The sequence below is a fragment of the Malurus melanocephalus genome, unplaced genomic scaffold, assembly GCF_030028575.1.
Source record: "Malurus melanocephalus ecotype Western Australia unplaced genomic scaffold, MMel_1.1 scaffold_755, whole genome shotgun sequence".
Lineage (NCBI taxonomy): Eukaryota > Metazoa > Chordata > Aves > Passeriformes > Maluridae > Malurus > Malurus melanocephalus.
Genome location: NW_026623987.1, coordinates 29,809 through 50,318, shown reverse-complemented (window position 1 = coordinate 50,318; position 20,510 = coordinate 29,809). Strand labels below are relative to the sequence as shown.

The window sequence follows — 20,510 nt, the reverse complement described above, 5'->3', positions numbered from 1 at the left end:
TTTGCGTGCAAAACAAAAAGATGTATAAGTCTAATTCTCTGAATGTTTTGAGTGTTTGGGGCCACTTGACATTTTAAAATTAGGGAGTCTACACTTAAAATTTCATGTGTTTTGCTAAGGAAATGCAATTTTCAAAGGGAATAAAAACTCTCTGGTGTTAAAACAATTATGGCATTGCGATCCACTTGAAAAAAAAAAAACTCCTTAAAAATTCAGAATAACATAATGACTCATGAATCTATGACATACAGCTCAGCACAAAAGCAGAAAAAGTCCAAGTTTTCTTTACATATCTAAGCAAATKCACAAAATATTACACATTGTTTTAAGGGTAGGACATGGGTTTCAAGTAATGTGCAAAATAGGCAAAAAGAKGAGCATCCCAAGAAAATGCATCAAACTTTAATTGTGCCCCAATACTCACTCTAACTACCAAGTTTGTTCTCATCATTCATTTCAAAGTACACCATAACAAATGCAAAGCTGCTAAGAACTGCTGAAWTTGTGGTGTTGGCAGGTGATGTGCTCTTCCCATCCTAGGACGTAGGATGGAGAGGAGCAGTGTGAGACATAATGCAAAAACAAGAGAAGCAGCCCATTTTTGTCACAGAAAGGGGAAGAGTATGAACAGTGGGAAGAAGCTGAATAAAGACCTGTGGAAAATGCCTGAGGAATTAGACCATCAGCTCCAACTTCAGCCTTGAGGGGGTACTGCTGCTTCTGCTGCAGAGGACTCCTACACTTCTGAGCAAGAACCACTGCCTTTCCCACCTTCATTTCTTAGGCACGTAGAGCCCAGGATTCACCATATCCCACTTTCTGTCTCAGTTGTTGCCTTGGAACAGCAATGATGCCCAAGCCAGCAGCATTCACTCACTTGCCCCTGACAGATATCGAGAACCAATATCTCAGCTCAGTCATACACAGGCAGGTTCAAACTCCCAGTGTTCCCGTTTAGTTTACTGTACTCTCACTTGCTTGTAAAGCAAACAGCAAACAGCAAACCCAAAATACTTTCTTCAAGTTTGGGTCTGGAATATAATGGTACAATTATCTTAAAATAGATTTTCAGTAAAAGAAAGAGAAACTCACAGACTAAGATGTTTAATGTCTTTTTGTAATGAGCTCATTGGGAACTCCTTTAAAAACAAGGTGTGAGAAACTGTGACAAGGAGGATGGATATGTAAATAAAAATAAGCCCATGAGATGATTAAAACTATAGTTATGCTGTCCTATGTTATAGGATGTCTTGGGATCACCAGACAAAAATTATTACCAGAAAATGGAGTGTTGGACAGAGCGCTGTGGTGAGTGCAAGAGGAAATTCAATGCTCAAAAAACATTTCAGGATGAATACCTACAAGAGTACTCTATTCATCTGCAAAAAATGTAGCTCGGACTGTGTCAGTAAAGTTTCTTTACAAACACATCTTTTGTCTGTGAAAAGACATCTTATTCCTCAAGCATCATGACACATTCAGTGTGACAGTCAACGGCAATCAAAAGGTCACTAAGAACATTTTTCATGGAAGTCTTAAAAGGCAATTAGCTTTTCTGCATTTGTTGCTTTTGTCTTCACCTAAAGCTGCCCTCAATGAGATTAATAACAAAACCAGTTTCAGCTGACTCAGAAAGTTGCAATCCACATATATTGAAATACTACCTCAAGTAAATTCTTTCTTTACTGCAATAATTMAAAAAAATTGCAGAAATAAATGTATAGAAAGTCTTCTATACTTTAGRCATTTTAGGACTACTTATCTCAAAGAACATCCAGTGCCTACAGAATGACCTCAAAATGACCTTTCTTCCTGAATTTTTAAGATAACCAATGCATTTGATGGCAACATCACAAGCTCAAGGAGCACGTATACATACTGCTCATGAGTCTAAACCAGTGGTTTTATGAGCATTCACAGGAGCAGAATAAAAATGTCACCAAATGCTTTTTCTTCTTGATTCTGAAAGACTGCTTTACTTACACTCAGCAGGGGATGATGAAGTCTTTTGCCTGATCATGGTATGCTGCTGTGTGTAAGACTTTGGGGACTGACTAAGAGGTGCTTACTGCTGGGTTAAAGGATTTTAATTTACTTAAAATTTGGGGCATAAAAGCCTTTTCCTTTCACTGCCATACATTTTATTGAATTCTAAACTGCGTATTAAAGTTCATGGCTATTAAAATGACTCATTGTAGATATTCATGGATATCTCCACAAAGGAGAACAAAACTATCTGTACTAAGTTTTTTGTGTGGACCCTGGGGGGAAAAAGATTCATAGGTGCTACTCCAATTTGATCTGACAGGAGAAAAATGCTTTGGCTTGAAGAGTTGCTTCTGAAGAGCAGCATGGCTCTCTTCTGAGATGCATAGTTGGAAAGTCTCTMCAGGGGAAGAGTCATTTGTTTGTCTTCATGGATCGCTCCATGAAGATAAATTGGCTCTGGGTCGCATTTGACAGTAATGTTTCCCTGACTTGGCATGCACCGAGTTACTGAGTATCATCAAGGATGGGAACCACCATGATGATTAGATGGTAGGCAGGACAGAAAATAGCCAGAAATGGCTCCTCCCATTTCCTGCATCTAACAGGATTCCCCAGTTTCAAAGCCCAATACAAGGAATAARAATCTCTCAACTCTGATTTCTCTATTTGTTTGACTCCTCGCTGCTGGCATGTGGGGCTGGGAAGGAACATAATCATAACTTGCAGGGGAATTGGTTCAAAAAATTGAGATTTCTTATCAACACTACAGATCCCAGTATTGAAATGCTTAGCACTGAAGTGAAAATTTTTATGGCGAGAAGGATCTCTGCTTGAAAGATAAAGTTAAATCTCTGCTGTTACAAGCTTTATAATGAATTCTGATATAACTATAACAAACTAGAAATTGTTGTCACCGGAGTAAATGATTTTATCATGACTTTTACYGAGAGGACAGCAATTCACATTGATGCTGGATGTGATCAGCAAGAGCAGAGAGTGCAATGTTAATTGGAAAGAAAAAGTCAGGGGAAATATTCAGGGGTTGTAGTGAAAAGAGGCATTTCTTTTCACTGAGGAGGAGACCAAGCACCCCTACCTACTATATTCAAGAATATCATTGGCTTCCTTCTATATTCCTGTAAAGATTTTTAGAACAGCTTCCCTGTCACAAGTACCCTTGTCAAGTCCTGCATAAGAATACTGTAGAAACCTCCTAAATTGATGCTCTGATACACAGCAAGTCAAAKAAGGCATTTAGTGCAGCAAGCTGCAGTAACTCAAGCAATGAACACTTAACATCTTGTCAAGTGAATGTCTWGCTACAGTGGTTTGCAAGCCCACATTATTCACGTGTCAATTGGAAATGGCTAAAAGGCACTTTTGGTGTTAAACCCTGTGTTATTTTACATGAATTTACCATTTTATTAGAGCCACTGGGACTTTCTTCCAATAACGTCATTTGTAACGCATGGGCACGAAGTTTCTTTACAGGCAGTTCATGACATAGGAGTCTCCCTCATCAGAAACTACTGCTCCCAACATCTGAAAATAGTACAAATTCCAAACCTTCATAGTCCTCTTTCTACAGTGACTCGACACCCAAGCAGATTTCACTGCACTTCCACATTATCTCCCCTGCCCTGCTTGTCTCTTTCCTTATAGGAATTCCAGCCACTCAGTTTCTGTGAGASAAATCCCCCACATTGTCTCTCATCAAAAGCTATCATCTGGAAGACCCCCGCAAAATCTGCATCTATCTGAGTAAAACTGAATAGCACAAGTCTAAATTATATTAGCATTGCTTAGGTGGCACTGCTGTGTGGATGACATACAGCAAACATCATTTGAAGTGTGTTGAGGGATGAGCAGAGCAGCTGTGGCTTCATGTATTGATTCACAGCCAGATGTGCTTCCCTTTCACCACTGAAAACCCCACTGTGCCCTGTGTGYAGATTGGCCATGGGTCAGAGCTCACAGGGATCTCCTTGAGTACATACATGCTGGGTACTGTGCTCACTCACTTGTTCCTTAACACTTTACCTTCCAAGAAATTAAGCCATTTCTCACCTTTACATATTCAGAAAATGAAAAGGTCACATTATATTTTGGAKAAAAGACAATAATGTGAGTCACAACAAGCTGGGAAACCATGAAACAGCACTGGAATAACAGAATTTGAAAGAAGTGATTCAATCATACCTCAGCCCTAAAAGCAATGACCATGAAGTTCAAGTATTTAAGTTTTATCCAGAACTATGAGAACACAAGGTGAAGTCTCTAAGTTTAGTGGGCATTTTGACTAAAAAACCTCACCTTGCAAATAGCTGGCACAACACAATGCATTAATTTATTTTTGTAAGTAGTTTCCTTGAAAAGAGAATGGAAAGCAATAGGAGTAGAAGGCTGCGAGACCTGAGACAGGTAGCACAATGAAGATCAAGCCATGAAGTGAACCCCTGGGAGCTGTTACATCTTGAAATAACATGAAACCTAGGAACTTCTATCTGGAGTAAATGTGATTGGCATTTTCCTGAAATACACAGTGATTTGTTTTAAATAGCGATTGCTATGAATGCTGTCAGAATTGTACTAATTTTCTTCAGAGAACTCACTTAAATAACTATTAGTATCTACTGTTTGAACTTATTTGTATTCCAATAACATCCACCACATAATTGGCACTGTCCACCTACAGAACAGAAAACTTGCCCTTTTTGAAAGAGTTTATAACCTGAGAGCAGTTGAATCTTGCAGCATTGTGAAGAATATTTGAGTTCAGAAATAATACACTACGATAATCACTACGATTATCAGATAAGCACCTAAATTAGGATGTGGAAGGCCAGAAATTATTGAATCAAGACAAAGGCTCAAGATACATTAACCAGTACATTCTAGAAAGGAAGCACAGATCTTTGTTTTATTAAGACACTGAATCATTTATTAATAAAGCTGGGGTTTTGGCAATGCTGAAAACAAGTAGACAATGAGTTTCAAAGGGAACTTCCCATGTAAATTTCTCTGTCTCACTTGAAAATCCCAGACAAGGACAGAAATTATGTCTACTTTAAAACATCATATCACCATGGGAAACAAACCACTCAATTTTCTTTTCAGTCAAGAATGACGTATGGGTGAGGGAGCAAACATGGTGGTGACCTGTACATCTGCAGGTGATTTACAGGCATGTGCTGTGCTGATAAATAAAGTGAAATTCAGAATGACACAGCCAGCAGTGAAGGGAAACTGGATMCTGGAAGAATGTCAGTGTTTGTGCAGCTTACAAGAAAACAATCAGAAGTGAAGGTCAACCTTCATCCTCTCTGGTGGTGAGTAGGCAAGTCTGTAAACACCTTACCATCCACTGCTTTTTGTTGAAGGGGTTTTTTGGTTGTATTTGCTGTGCTTTGCAGTGTTTCAAAACCATATTCTTTGCCTGCACATGGGTAACACATAAATATGCTACTTACTCCCTCATGTGTTTCAGCTTGGTCTCAGCCATAGCACTGTTGAGAGCTCTGAATCCCTGGGGCACCCCTGGAGACACGCCGGTGACAGTCCTCGAGCCTACAAATCAATGCACAGACACACAACCTTATTCACCTTCATCCCCTGAGCTCTATTGCAGAATCAAGGGCAGTCAGAAGGAGGAAGACTATTCCTGTTTCTCACAAGGCAGTGCCACATTAATTAAAGATKAATTAGATTATTAAATGCACATTAAGGGCAACTCCTTTCTGAGGGACRAGTAGGTTTATAGCTTAAAGGCACCAGAATTGTAACAACTATTGTCATCTGTGCCATTACATAGGGAATTACAGCAGAAAGSAAAATCACTTGAGGAAATGCTGGGAAAATATTGGGAAAAATATCCAACAACATGAAATTTGCTTWGACAATATGCATTTTCTTCCATTGCTTTTGTACTTTTAAGAGAACATTTCTAACCGGCAAGTCTCTCCTTTAGCTGGACCATTACTGTAAACTGGAAGTATTTAACTTACAACATTGCTCCTTCAAATAAAGGTACTCTTTTTATGTGTGAATATATATATATATAAACATACCTGTATATGTAAATATGTACTTGTGAGAATTACACAAATGCATAAACACACATGCCCACTCTTTCTGTTTGCAGGCCCTGTGAGCGGTTGCAATATTTCAGGACCTGGGGCTCACATACAACTGAGGTACTCATCCACAGGAATACAGAAATGCTGAATCACAGAGGACTGTCAAGGTTATCAGCTCAAATATTCTGCAATTTCATGTAGTCATTCCACTACACAAGTCTGTGGTTTTCCTAAGGAATTTATGAACATTTTGCCCTGACTGCTCCCTTTGAAAGACAATTTCAAAGCCTCACTGGGAGCTGGTGACTAAAATCTCCCCTCTTATTTCCTGACAAAACCTCTTTATCAAGTAGTTCRTGCTCATTTTCCTCCTGTGCCAGTCCTTTTCTTTGGCTTACAAAGTTCTTTCCTTCCCTTTTGCACACTCTTCATTTCTTTGTAATTGGAAATAGCGATCTTGTTTCAGCTTTCAGTATGTTAAGCTAAACAAAGCAGCTATTTTAGATTCTTCCAAACTGCATTAGGATTTCACTTCCCAAATGAGGAGAAGATGCATCAGGGTGGGATTAGATCCTGTGTAAATGTGTGGGCTGTGGCACACAGGACTCAAGYTCTGAACAGGCGTGGGAGGGCTCGGCATGGGACATGAACAAGCCCAAAGTCAAACATTTTAACACAATGCCTTGTTTGAATGAACACACACTCCCCTCCTAGCAGGGGCTTTTAGCTTGGACTCAGCWGGGGTTTGGCTTTGTTTGGATTGCATTAGCACAGATCGCATGCAGCCAAAAGGAACTTGCAGCTACCCTCCCTCTATGGGCTGGTATAGACCCCCTCAGGTAACACCAAATGCCTCCCTGGAATGTGCAGTCATGGCTTTCCCAAGGGCTAAGCGCCTATGTCTTACATGATTCTAAATCCTGATCACATACATTTGAATACTGAGATTAAAACTTTCCATTGTGAGGTGTCCTACTGAATCACTCACAGTGAGTGTCTGTTGGATTCAGAAGCTTGGAAGCACAAAAGAAATTAATTCCTGATTCTGTTAGCTGGCTATGGACAAACAAATGGACATTTAAAAACATTTTCTTAGCTTATGTCTACACCTAATCGCTATGAGTTTTCTGACGCCTAAGTATTACAACTCAGGTATAGTTAATGTAATTTAAAAGATGAAAATTGACAAGCTCAATTTTGTTCTTACTGACAACCAATTATTTMATCTATTGATGCAAGAAACATGTCCTGATCATTTACTGTAACAGCACATGTGCATATCCATATGTTTTTACGTATGTCTGTAAGCATTCAGCTCCTTTAGYARCCCTGGAAAATTCAACCATCCTYGAACAGCCCTGAGGAAACCCCAGRCTCTGTGCAATGTTCATGATTTGCRGGGTTGCATGCTCCTCYCTGAGTTGGCACAGWATTAAGGTCCAGATGTAGGGCTTTGGTGCCTTGAAACCAATTAAAAATTGATGCCCTGAGCACCAATGGCCTAAGCAAAATATAAACCTTGCAGTCTCTTAAAAAGGGTACGTTTAACCACAGGCACCAGATAAATTCTGGCATTACTATTATTACAGGATATATCATTGTAGTAAGAACTCAGCATATTCTTTCTGTTTAGTGGATTTACTGTATTTATTGCTACAATATTTCCTTCTCCTCTGACATTTCATTATTAAAGACATCCTTCTTGTTTGTTTTGGTTTAGGTTGTTTGTTTTTTTTTTTTTTTCTGGGATTTCTAGCTAAATAATTCATATTTTGTCTACTTTACACATTGGCAATTGGCCAAGAAAAACTTCATCTCTGTGTGCAAACTCTCTATCTTCCTCTCTTTTTAATATGATTTTCTGGCTAATGCAGGGAAGCATGGACTGAAGATTGTAGGATGCTGCAAAGGTGTGGTTAGTTATTGAAAAAATGAGTTCTCAGTGAAGACTACAAAGAGCTTGATACACTGGTGCTACAGCATACCTTAACAAAATTTGCCAGGCTGATTTATACTAACTTCTGTATCAAAGATATTTTCTTAGAAGAAGCTACTTGATTAATAACATATTTTGCACCTAGCTTCAGGCAGTTTGTGTACCCACATTTCAACACACAAGGAGCTATGCTTCAAAAAGTTACCAGATAATTATTTGCATATTTTATCCAATATATCATTCTCGATCCATTAAACAAAATCAAATGAAACAACAAGAGTACTGACTTTTCAAAACTAGGTATTGTGGCCTTCTAAATGTCTCTCAGTGTCTAACCCAATATTGCAGAGAACAACACAGGGCAAAGGGCAAAAGATCTTTGTCCTCTCAGGTRATAGAGCACCAGTTTGAGGTTTTCACTGAGGATCTGTAGAAAAAGGAATTTATTCACAGGTGCATTATCTGATCAAGTTTTCATAATTTATAGTCCAAAGGCATTCTTACAAAAAAATTTCTGCTAATGACCAAAGAATTAATGGTAGACATCTCTTGATAAGCATCTCTTGGTAAGCCATGATGTGTTGTGAAGCTGTTATCTCCACTGAATCAGACTTCTGTTTGGATTTCGGATTCATTTTCTTCAGCTTTCACTGCTACATATGAGATCCTACAATGCCTTTTTGTACMAGATATAAAATGAAAGAATCAGATGTGTTTTCCTGATTCGTAAACACTACAAAATTACCCAACTGCCCCTAACCTTCCTCTCCTTCATGCTAAGCAAATTTAGTAAATTGTAAAATCAGTTTTTCAAACTCCCTTTTCTTTTGCAGTTCTTTTCTGGGATCTTCCCAATTTTTCAACTTTTATCAGCATGGCATATCTTATTTCAAATGCATTCCACATAGACCTGTATAGCACAAAAGTAACTGTGTACCATACTAAAGCTCTGGCATTTGGAGTGACTCTGTGGAACCTCATGAGGAGAAAACTCAGTTATTTCCCAAGTCCTTTTACAAACAGCAAGGTTTATACTAAAGAAATTTCACCAGTGGAAAAAACAATGTATATTTAATGCACCCTTTTTTTCACAGCCTTTGCTGACATAAAAAAAAAGTTCTAGTTTTTCTCTTCTTGGTTGTCCTCTAACAGCTGCTTGAAATGACTCATAATATTCTCGCCATATTTTAATAATGAAAGACACCATAAGACATTCTGTCCTGGCCAGATTTCTGCCTCTGCCTTATTATTGCCATGAAATCCATACTGCTTTCAGGAACAGGCATTAAAATTATGTTGTAGCTCTGCAGCCCRGTAATATGGCACTGCTTACATCAGGCCACACACCTGGAACTGAGTCTGCAAGGCTTCAGGCTTTGTCTGATCTTGWCCTGTCCAAACAGAAATTTTGATTTAATTGCTTAATCTATAGCAGCAATTCTTCTAATTACTTCGTTGTCAGATATTCTGTTTTATTTCTACTTATTCTTGTAACACACAACCTGCACTTTTAGACTGATAGTCGTATTCTGTATAGAAAGACATATTTATAACCAACTTAATTCAATTCATGTACAGAAGTACAAGCCTGGTACAAACAGCAGGTGCCTTGAAAAGTGGGAACAAAGGATGAGGTGCAAAGGACTACAGGCATGGGTTTTTATTGGGAATCCCATGGCTGCARCCAAGGTGCTAGTGGTCAGTTAAAGAAATGCAGGTCTGGAAGGGGACATAACTAGCTTTAGGATGGAAAAAGAGAGCAAGTATGCAACTTAAGTAAAATGCCCCATATACAGAAAATTTTGATGTACTGTGATTTTGGAGCACAGTGAAGAATATGCAAGGTATAAATGAACATTAACAAATACATAAAAATGACCCCAACTGCAGCTTTATAGCTTGATGTTGGAAGAACTTAAAGTAATAAAAGTTTAAACTTTCTCATGGAGCATACAAAGACAAAAGGGATAATAAGAWTTGTCTCTCATTATTATCACATGTATTTCTTTGGAGCAAATCATACCTAACTACTACCTTTGCTTGGAGAAAGGCTATAAGTTTCAGCACAGACTGGTTGGAGATTTTCTAAACGATAAAAGTACAATTTTATCCTTTAATATTACAATTTTTAAAAGGCATCTTTTTGTCCTTAATACTGAAAGAAAAAGATTAAGATAARGGAGTTTCTAATACTAAGATTGCTTTTAAAACTCCACTGTTTGTCTTTGGCTAATATTCTTGTTCATTCTCAGAAGCCTTCAAGGCARTTCCTCTCTTTATTTAAAATAATAAAATACTGAAGCACGGAGMAAAATTTTGTCCCTATTTTAACTTCTGCAAAACCATTGCAGACAATGATGCTGCAAATGAATAAATGAGAGCAGAATTTGAAGATGGGGGTTTTCTGCAAGTGTGAAGAGAAAATGTTTCTTCCTTCTGTCCTGAGGGTCTCCCTGACAACGGCACCCAGAAGGTGAACAGTTGCTACAAGACTATAATGGCCACAATTTTGACTTCCTTTCATCCTTCTTATTCTTTAGCTCTCTCCTATCTGTCCATGTTCACAAGCAGGGGTGAAACAGAGCTCAGCACTGGAARTATCTTTGGAAGGAGGATTTCCTAGGATTCTCCTGTGTTGTAATTTTTGATAATACCAAGTCAGGTTTATCCCAACCAAACCACAGCAAATGAAGCAGCTAGATGAGAGTGCAGTTGCCATGGGAGCCTTTGGGAACTCAGCTGGCCTTTCATGCATCTCACAGAGGCTGCTGCTGGCACAGTCCAACCCAGTGGCTTCCGAGGACAGTGGCCACAGTRAATGGCCTTCCTTCCCACAAGTTTTCTTTCCTAGTTTTTAAGTAGACCACAAGAGGCCCAGGCTTTCAAATGCTAAATTTATAGATCGATTTTGCAGGAGATTTTAGGAATAAATTGCAAACTTAAATTCTCATTGATTTCTTTGTAACTGTGATGAGATACTCTAACATAAATTATTATCCAAACCTTGATGATAATTTTTTTAATAAATATTTTCATTTATTTTCTCTTWTTGTTACCAGGACTAAAAACTGTAAAATAGCTTACATATCCTCAAATATTGTCCTCCTGAGAACAAATGTCAGTAGCCAAGTTTTTAAAAGTTTTTGTTCTAACATTCTACACTTCTGACTATCATAYTTTATGGGCTTTATTTTCAACAAGAGCACTTATCTGCTTATGCCTTTTCTTTTGGCATATTTATACTTCTCTGCAGTAGATTAGGGAAGTAATTATCAAGGAGATCACATTTTTTGAGTTTTTTTTGTTGCAAAATGGAAATAGTTGGACAGTGATGCATACAGACTGCTAATAATTGCTACTATCTAAAGAAGAGATATCATCTTACCCAATGAGCTSTTATTCAGGACATTCTCCAAATACTTAACCATTGCCTCCATATCACTATCCTGTGAATAAATAAAATAGGAATAGCATTAATGTGAGCACAATCTTAAATACAAATGCTGTGTCCCAGAGGTACGATCCCACAAACACAGAGCATATCATCACAGGCAGTATCAAGACTAGACTAAAAAGAAGTTACATTTCCCAGGACTTTTTCTATGTTTTCCTCACCTAAAACACCAAGCTTTGGAATGATGTTATAACCAAAAAATTATTTAAGTCAAATTCCCTGTGGAATGCACATATTTAGGACAGCTATGCATGAAGTTTAAATGAGATATATTTCCTGTGGTGGGCAGTCTCTGAAAATATACCTGCCTTTAATCATCAATTAGTTCTAGAATATCTAAAACAATATTACATTAAAAAAGTGACTATATAGTTTTTAACCATGCCAAATTTTTTACGCTTATTATAGCTGCCCACAGCAAATTAATACATACATTTCATGTAATTGCATCTATTTACATGTCTAGTAACAACAACTAATTGAAAAATTATTAATTAAGAGGAGATGTTAACATTTTTATATGTCAAGTATTCCATTACCAAACAGACGGCTAACAGTTTTGCCATGATATCTTTCATATGAAATGTTGTTCGTGTACACAGATGAAATTTAAACTTCTGGCCTTTAAGCAATGATTTTTGTCCAGGAAGTACATCACAATTTTATGAAAGTCCAATAAAAACTTGGGGTCTGAGTGTGTAGAACTTGCTGCCATATCACATTTGACAAGACAGCATTTCTTGACTATTTGAAACTGACAGTCAAAACCTTGACGTTGCTAAAAAATATGTCCAAAATACATATTTAAAAAAATATTCAGCACTCATGCCTGTAAGAATTAAAACAATGGAATAAAAAGAAACAGTATTTATGTCCACTTCTACAATGGATAACCTGCTTTATATTCCTCTACAATCATACTCAAAATGCTCATTCTAAATTTCTCGAACTGTGGAACTGCCAGTACAGCTTAACAGGACAGCAATAATTGTTGGCAATGACTGCCAGCTGGTTAGGGACCTTCTGGTGCGAGTGGGAGCTGTTACAGATGAGCACAAACCAACTACTCTTCACACCAAGTTGTTTCATGGACTTGTATTTGAAAGAGGCTGAGGTCTGGAAGGTGGTTGGCCATTGCAACAGATAACCCCCTAGCTCAGAGGTTTGAAGGAGCCTATTTGCCCTTTTGGAGAAGCCTGTGGGATCCTGTATGGACCGAGTCAGCACAAGGGTTTCCAGTTCTGCAGCCAGGAAATGCTAGAGAATGCATTAAATACATTAATATACACAATACATATTGAATATTGAATTAAGATAGACTTAGTATTACAGATATAATTTCTCTTCACTTCTAATACAATTATTAAAAGAACATTTAGGACTTTAAATATTTATTAAATATAAATATTTTTCATTCAAAACTAAAAATTTATAATAATTTTTCTAATATTACTTTGTACTTAATTTTATTTTCATTATCACTAATAGTTAACCACAAATCTACAGATAGACAAAAGCACAGCAAATAACCATATAGAATACTGTTGCTTTAATAAAACTTTTTCTTTTTTCATGGGATAAAGCCTGTAATTCCCAAACCTTTGACTTCTCATAACAGGACATCATATTTATTCCAATTATGACAACAAAGCTGATTTTTTTCTCATTATGCTGTGAGGCAAAAGATACATTTTCACCTCTTTCATGTCTTTTTCCCTCTTGGGTTTAACACTGGAAGAGGATTTAGCTGTTTCATTTAATATATTTCTTTAATCTTTCTCCTTTCTTTCAGAGGAAGCAAAGCCCTACAGAAGGGACTCTGACAGATGCCCAGAAGAGAGACTTGCATAAGGATCGGTGTGGATAAATGCTTGCACATTTCATATTCAGAACAAACAGCCTTCAAACAGCCACAGGCCATGCCAAGGTGTGTGTTAGGAGTCCAGTGAAGCATCGGGGTCACAGAACACAGACCACTCAAAAYTGCTGAAGCTACGGTAGTTTATGCCAGTTGATTGTTTGGCTTGACAATCTCAGAAGCAACTTAGAATTTGAAAATAGGAACCAACTGCATCACAGTAGTAGACTTTGTAATAATGAAGTTATGGTTAGTGAGAAAAAAACACAAAGAACATGGTGATGACCTGCAGTTAAGAGCATCCATTAGCATCTCAGCTAAATCAAAGCCAAWGGAAGCTTCATTGCACACTAACTTTTCAAGATGAAACCTCTGTTAAGCATCACATATTAAAATATTTTTTAAGACAGTTTGTCATTCTCTTTCATGATTTCCCCCTAATTAGAAACTGGTTCTCCTAGGGAAAAAAAACATGTGGAAAAGAGCCACTGGCTTGAAGAGCTAGAGGTCTGGAAAAAAAATTGGCAAATTGCTGTTTCATRTCTGTCAATGTGCATTTCTGCTCCAAAAGAAAAGAACAAACGACACCRAACTCCAGTGCTGGACAATGTAGCTGAAATCAGATAGGCTGTATTGAATGGTATCAACGTGAGAAAAAAAAGCTGTCTCAACTCCCATCCTAAACCTTTAAAATGACAGAATTTCAGTGTCTTTACCTTCCTAAGTGGTATTACATCCCACATGAGGCCACAACTTCTCGGTCTGTCTTGACATCTGTGGGAGCCTAATATAGCTTGAATAAACAGCTCATATCCCTTTCTACATCTTGCACCTTAATATGGTGTTCAGTTAGATGACTTTTCTGACCCCATTCTACTGCATGAACATTGGAATTTTTTTTAATCCTTGTTTGAAATAATGGGGTCACCAGAGGGCACCACCAGATGCAGCATTTCTGCACTCTCTGCACAGAAGTAACTAGTAAAGCAATCTTGGGATTGGAAATTCAAGAGATTTGCAGAAATTAGCTGACAAGTCCTTACTGTGTTGCAGTGGAATGATTTCTTTTTTAGCACGCATCTCCAAAAGCTTGATTTAAGGTACCTTTGAAGAAAGGGTTTGAGTATGAATCCCATCATAGAAATAGAAGTAGGAGTTTTGGTATTAAGTAAATGACTGCAGAAGAAAACCTTTGCTATTCTGGTAGGATCTGAAGCTTATTATTAATATTGATCATGATCCCACCTACCTCTGAGTGGGATTCATCTCACATAACTGTTGACATCCAGAAGAATGATGTCGTGTGCATGTTAATAACTGTAGATCCCTTTATAATCACCAAAGAGGGACCATCCTGCATTTTCTATCTAACCTGCATTAGACAATTACTCCCTAAAAATGCTTGCTTATTTCCCCTCACAGTACTGCCTTTCTGTTGAGCTCAGACACAGGCGCTCAGATTTGCACAACTGTGTTCAATCTGCATTGACCTCTGACTTATGGCAGGRTTTTTCACTTGAGAAAGCAAAAGTTGCCTATTTGCACTTCCCAAAAAACAAAAAAGCTAATTGTGTCAATACCCAGAAACATACTGACTGTATATCTTGTGGTGCTGGAGTCAACATGAGAAAAGCACAGATAATTTGATAGAGGAAGTTCCAAAAGGCAAATGGTCATGGGGGTGCTYCCCAGTGAATCCGTGCAGGCCAGTTCACAGAGGGTCAGTGCTCTGGGTACTGGTAAAGCAAAGCCTCAGGGCCACAGGGACTGGATAGGAACAGCAGGGTGCCAGTGGGACAGCTCTTCCAGCCCACCATGCTCGTTCTTGCCATCACAGAATTTTGAGTCACTGCAACATGAGGGACTGTTGCCGCTCACATCCGGATGCCAACACCTAATTTATTTTGCATTACTGAGAAATCTATTTTTGTCTTCTGCCCTTCATTAATTCTAAGCAGCAGTCTGCCTGTTCAAAAACACAACTGATTGATTGACAGTTAATGATACCACCAATGAAAGTTGAATGAAAATTTCAAAAGGTGTTAAAAAAAAATTGTCTCAGAGTCTGATGAAAATGAGCAGTAATTCATTTCCAAGATCATCTTTTAGTAGACTGTCTGGGCAATGGTTTCTTTGAATGTCTGTGTGTTCTGGGTAAACATAAACCCAGCAAACTGAAAAAGCCTGTTGTCTAGGATATTCCAGGGTTTTACAATTGACTAATATTTTCCTTAGACCACTACTGCACAAATTGCTCCTGTAATTTTAAGGCATCCCATGTGCTTAGTTTGAAATCTAGGAGGATATGTCTAGATGGAATGAAGCTGTTTCAGAGTAAACTTCAGGTTTTACTTGTGGGACAGTTTCAGGATCCCCTGCTACTGTGGCAGAACTAGAGTTCTGGTTTCTCGCACTTTATTTTTGCCTTAAAACTACATCTCAAGGCCATTACTAGTTAAAATTTTTCAAAAAAYGTAAGTTATACATAATTTAGTGAAGAGTATTAGTCTACTTGGCTTGTTCCCTGAAATGCAGAAGACATCACATCCTGTTCTGCAAACTTTGCATGTGATCACAGAATAAAGTGTTCCTAGGCAGAACCAGATCATACCATTCAGAGGCACTACAGGCCGTGCTTGAAACTGGTGGTCCATGGGAGAAATTAATAGTTCCTGAATGCCTCAGGAAGGTGCATTTTCAGAACTGCCTCAGGCATTTAAATTTATTGATTTCACTGAGACTTGATCACTGCAGACAAGATTCATCTCAACTCATTCTGATCAGATCTAAATTAGGTGCCTTTTCCAATAATTCTCAACCTTCACACTGCAATCTGCAGCTTTCCTGTGGCAGCCTTGACTGGTAAAGCCACTTTAAACCTTTCAGCAATAAGTTTCTCCTSATTGGCACATTCTGTGACTCTTGGGAAAGTTTACAGATTTTCTGGWCAAGCCTTTTAGCTGTTTAGGCTCATAGTTCACCACACTGCCCTAGAAAATATAGGCAGGAACTAGAGGTACRTACTGTTTCCTGGATATTAAAGCAGGAACTTGGATCTCATGCTTGAAGCATACCTTAAACTTTAATTTAATTTAAATCATAGCTAACATTTGAGAGGATTTCACTCAAGTCACAAGGAGGTTTTCTGACAATGATCTACCTTAAAGCATTCACGGGAGTGTTATYTTTAATCTTGAAGCAATGCAAAAATCTTTCTCATCAATATCTTATAATACACATATAATTAATTCATGCTATTGATATACACAGACATGCCAAACAAAAATAAAATTTCAGCAATGTCAGTAGGACAAWTTCTTGGAAGGAACTCAGTTTTCTCATGGAAAATGAACACCAAGTGTATACCGTTTTCTCAAAGGTCACATATACCTGGTGATTMGTCTTAGAGACAGTCTGKGGCAATTCTGTATCTTCCTCCTCTTCACTGTCTTCTGAACAGGATTCAAACTCATCTTTATAATATTCTTCTGCAGTTTCTGGRTCTTCAGGGATCTCTAAAGGCAATTATGAGTTTATAGCATATATGGAAAAAAAATATTATCTGAAAATGATAAAATGAACTTTATAGCACCAATATTATATCAAGAGCAATACATTCTGTAATTGAAAGCTAAGGATAGGTTCTCAGATTAAAATCTTTGTCTTTGATGATATGATAAGCCATTTTAAAGCTGTCTCTKGCAAAGGGTCAAATCCTCATCACTTGTAAATGAATGAAATTAAAGGATCTGTATTGGTATTGCACTGAAATTGCTAAACTATAGAATAAATCAGGCTGGATACCTCATGGTATCATAGRTTTTGCGAACTGAAATTATACCTTGGTTTGGTTTTCTCTAACACACATAACCTGTGATGAATACAACTGCTAAGCAAAAAGGGAAAACGTAATATATATCAGGTATATATTCAAAAGATATGACTAAATAAATCTATATATTTTTCCAAACTTTCTTAAAGCAAAACTATCATAAAATAAAAGAAGTATAAAGTCAAGTATATAGTATAAAATCAAACTACACATGCTTGGGTGTCATGCTCTCTCAATTTATTTCTATCACAAGTTTTAGTAATAGCAGTGAGTGCAATATTAATAGAGCCAATGAGACCATGAAGTACAATAATTGGTATTAAAACTCAACACATTCATCACAGCTTGAAAGGCACTACAGCCAGGCTGTGCTGGGTGAAATTCTTTAGCATCCCAGATCCCAGACTCTATCAGAAAGAATTAGTGAAGCAGCTTGATGTCTGATTGCACCAACTCCAGGGAGATATTATTATAAGAAATGTTAGTTGAAGACAAAAAATATTTAATGTTCGCCTGTCATAAATCATCATTGTCATAACTTCAGCTAATGTCAATTTTCACCACTCTCCTGAATTAAAAGTCTGCCCCTTTAGAGAAATRTGAATTATTTTAAATTTTGCTGCATTGAAAGAAATTGAATTCAAACAATATGACCTTAAAATTATTAATAGATTTTTTAATTGTTTCACAGGATAAAAACCCAATAGGATTCAAACAGAGGAACACAGACTACATTAGAAGACATTTGAGTTTGGGCAGGAACAATAATTCTAATTTCTAAGGTGAAAGAAAGAGAACTCAAGAAAAAAGTGAAGCTGTATCTATCTGCGGCATTAGGTGGTTTAGGCCTCCTGTTGAGATATAAACCCTACAATCTTATTGTCTCCAAAGTAACTTCAAAAATACTTCCTTTCTTTATAGATCAGATTTAGCTCCAAAATGCTGACACACTGTCACAATTCTAATCCTTTTCCTTCCTGTTTCTGTTTTTTCAGYTTTCTTAGTTTGAAAACAATCAAACAAATGACTAATCAATACATGAGCTTTTAGGAGAACACCCCCCAACCCAAACACATTTCTTCACAAAGGACAGCATTTATTTTTGTGTTTAATKGTTTGAGTTCTACAAAGTATCATTTGACAGAAAACTCTAGCACTTCTTTAAAAAAGAAATCTTAACTATCATTCCCTTCYACATGGAAAGAACATTACAAAATTAAGATACATCTCCTTTTCCATGTGAGTCGAACATCAATTTTTCTTTCTTGCAGAGAGGCTGTCATTCCAGAGATTAGGCTAATTTTATTAGGTTCATCTGCATTCTGCCTATGTGCATTCAAATACATACAAAACAACCCATTTATTATGTTATAATGCAAACATCAGACTACGCTGGTGTTTTCTGAGTCATCTTCTGTTCCCACAGTCTGCATTTGTTTACTGCTATACTAAAAAATGCAAACCTCCCCTTTCCAACCAAACAAGGTATCAAAATCAGTCTTTTTACCCATAATMAAAACTTTTAAATGTTTGCTTTGGCTACTTTAAGCTCTATACTTCGTGAGCAGCCCATGACCACACAGAACTGTGGATGCCCTGAACTACGCAATGAGGCTGGCAGTGACTGTATCCTACTTCCATGCCAGTTTTTGCATCCTTGTTGGAATTATTCACCTCATCATGTGTGAAATTGGTTGGACAGCTGTTCATGGACAGCCAATTAATCTGAGCTTAGTAACATAATTTGAAATGCTAGTTCAGATACCAGAGATGTTCCAGGGTATACAAGTTTACTGGCCCCAATTCAAAAACTATTCCAAGTGGCATTTCTGAAAAAAGACACCATGTCCCGTGTATGGGAATTTGGGATTTACTTAATACCAGTTCCCAAAACCTTTCGGTTTTATGACTAGCATCTTTAAAGAAGGAGTCTTCAAAACATCTACACATTTATTTAAACTGTTTCCATATAACAATTGAATTCCACAAAAGTAGAGTCAACTCCTAGTCCCCCATGTATTACAGATGCACAAGATGTCTCTGGTTCTCTGCAGAATTATCCGAGTACAGAACAGCTTATTGAGCTGAGACCCAGGATCAGATGAATTTCAAGAACAGATAAGATGGATTTGGCACTGCAGATACCATAAATCAACACAGCAAGCTGTACCTGTGCAGGTCCGCTAAAGTCCAAGTGCAGACAGCTTTAGTGAGRTGGTATTTTCAGCTCAGAGCAGGCGCAGTCAGGGGAGTTTGGGCCCCACAAGTTTTCCATTTCAATTTCTGCAGTCCATTCTATAGCATATTACTACCTGAGTTTTACTGGGTATTTCATACACACCTCCAATTTCCACACACCAGGTGCCAACAGGCTGGTTACTGCTCCCATTCCTGAGCATACTGGTCCAGTTCCACACTTAATTACCTAGCTCAGTAGAAAACTCTTTGGTTTGTGCCCTCAGAGAAGCATTTTAAATAAAAATACTGGTCTTTGGAGTAGACTGACATCTGTTTGACCACTTGAAAGCCTAGCATGGACTCCAGTGACAGGACCWTGACCCTGTCCTTTGCTCTGACATTAAATAGGTATTAAGCCTGTTTGTGCCTGGGAGGTGCTTGGGTGAAGTAGTGCTGCTAGTGAGGGCAATGCCAAGTCTATCAATGTTGAAAGAGAGCACAAAACTGCTGCTGCAGATCCCAGGGGACTCTGCCTCTGCTTTGACAGCTGGACTGACACCCAGCCAAACTCTGGTCCAGCATTCTTGCATTCTCCACAGGGAGCTCGAGGAAGGGTCTGCACAGCTGCTTCTTCCCCCTCATACCCCCATATCTGTCAGCAGATCCCTGAAAGTGCATTGTGCTTTATCCAGCTGTGCCTATTGCACCAAAGCCAATGACAATACCTTTTATTTGCTTACAAAGCASTCAATTCAGATCAAACTGAGCTGTTGTTTTGATATTACTAGATGGCTTAGGTACAGCACTGAGACACTTTAWACTCGTTATCAGATATTCAAAAGAAAACAAACTTTGAATAAAAACATTCCTCTTTAAATCACTTTTTATGTAGTAACATGATGCTAATAGTGGAATGAAGGATAAAAACCCATTATCTAAAAAAAAGATAAAAGCATGGTTATTTCCCAAGAAGACAAGCTACACAGAAAACAGAGGAATGTGATACTTGTAATACTTWGCTTAAATCCAGCAAGAGCTTGTTTCAGGTAGCATGGTAACTCAGCAATAACCATTTTCTCCAAAGAGATGAAAATACTTTGATAAATATCTTTAATTTTCTTGTGCCTCAAAGTCATACTTGTCATTGTTGCATTGATGCAGTATTCCCATATTCCAGAGCATGCAGA

The 20,510-nt window shown here is 37.7% G+C and overlaps 1 protein-coding gene across 1 annotated transcript in view; it reads right to left on the bottom strand.

Annotated features, from left to right (window-relative positions):
• Window positions 1–20,510, bottom strand: part of LOC130584727 (serine/threonine-protein kinase Nek11-like) — a 56,291-nt gene that overhangs the window by 8,585 nt on the left and 27,196 nt on the right. Inside the window, exons 9-11 of the mRNA XM_057384882.1 lie at window positions 16,704–16,828; window positions 11,387–11,447; window positions 5,460–5,556 (exon numbers count right to left, since the gene is read on the bottom strand). Of these exons, the coding sequence (XP_057240865.1) occupies window positions 5,460–5,556; window positions 11,387–11,447; window positions 16,704–16,828 (283 nt within the window). The remainder of the gene's footprint in view (window positions 1–5,459; window positions 5,557–11,386; window positions 11,448–16,703; window positions 16,829–20,510) is intronic.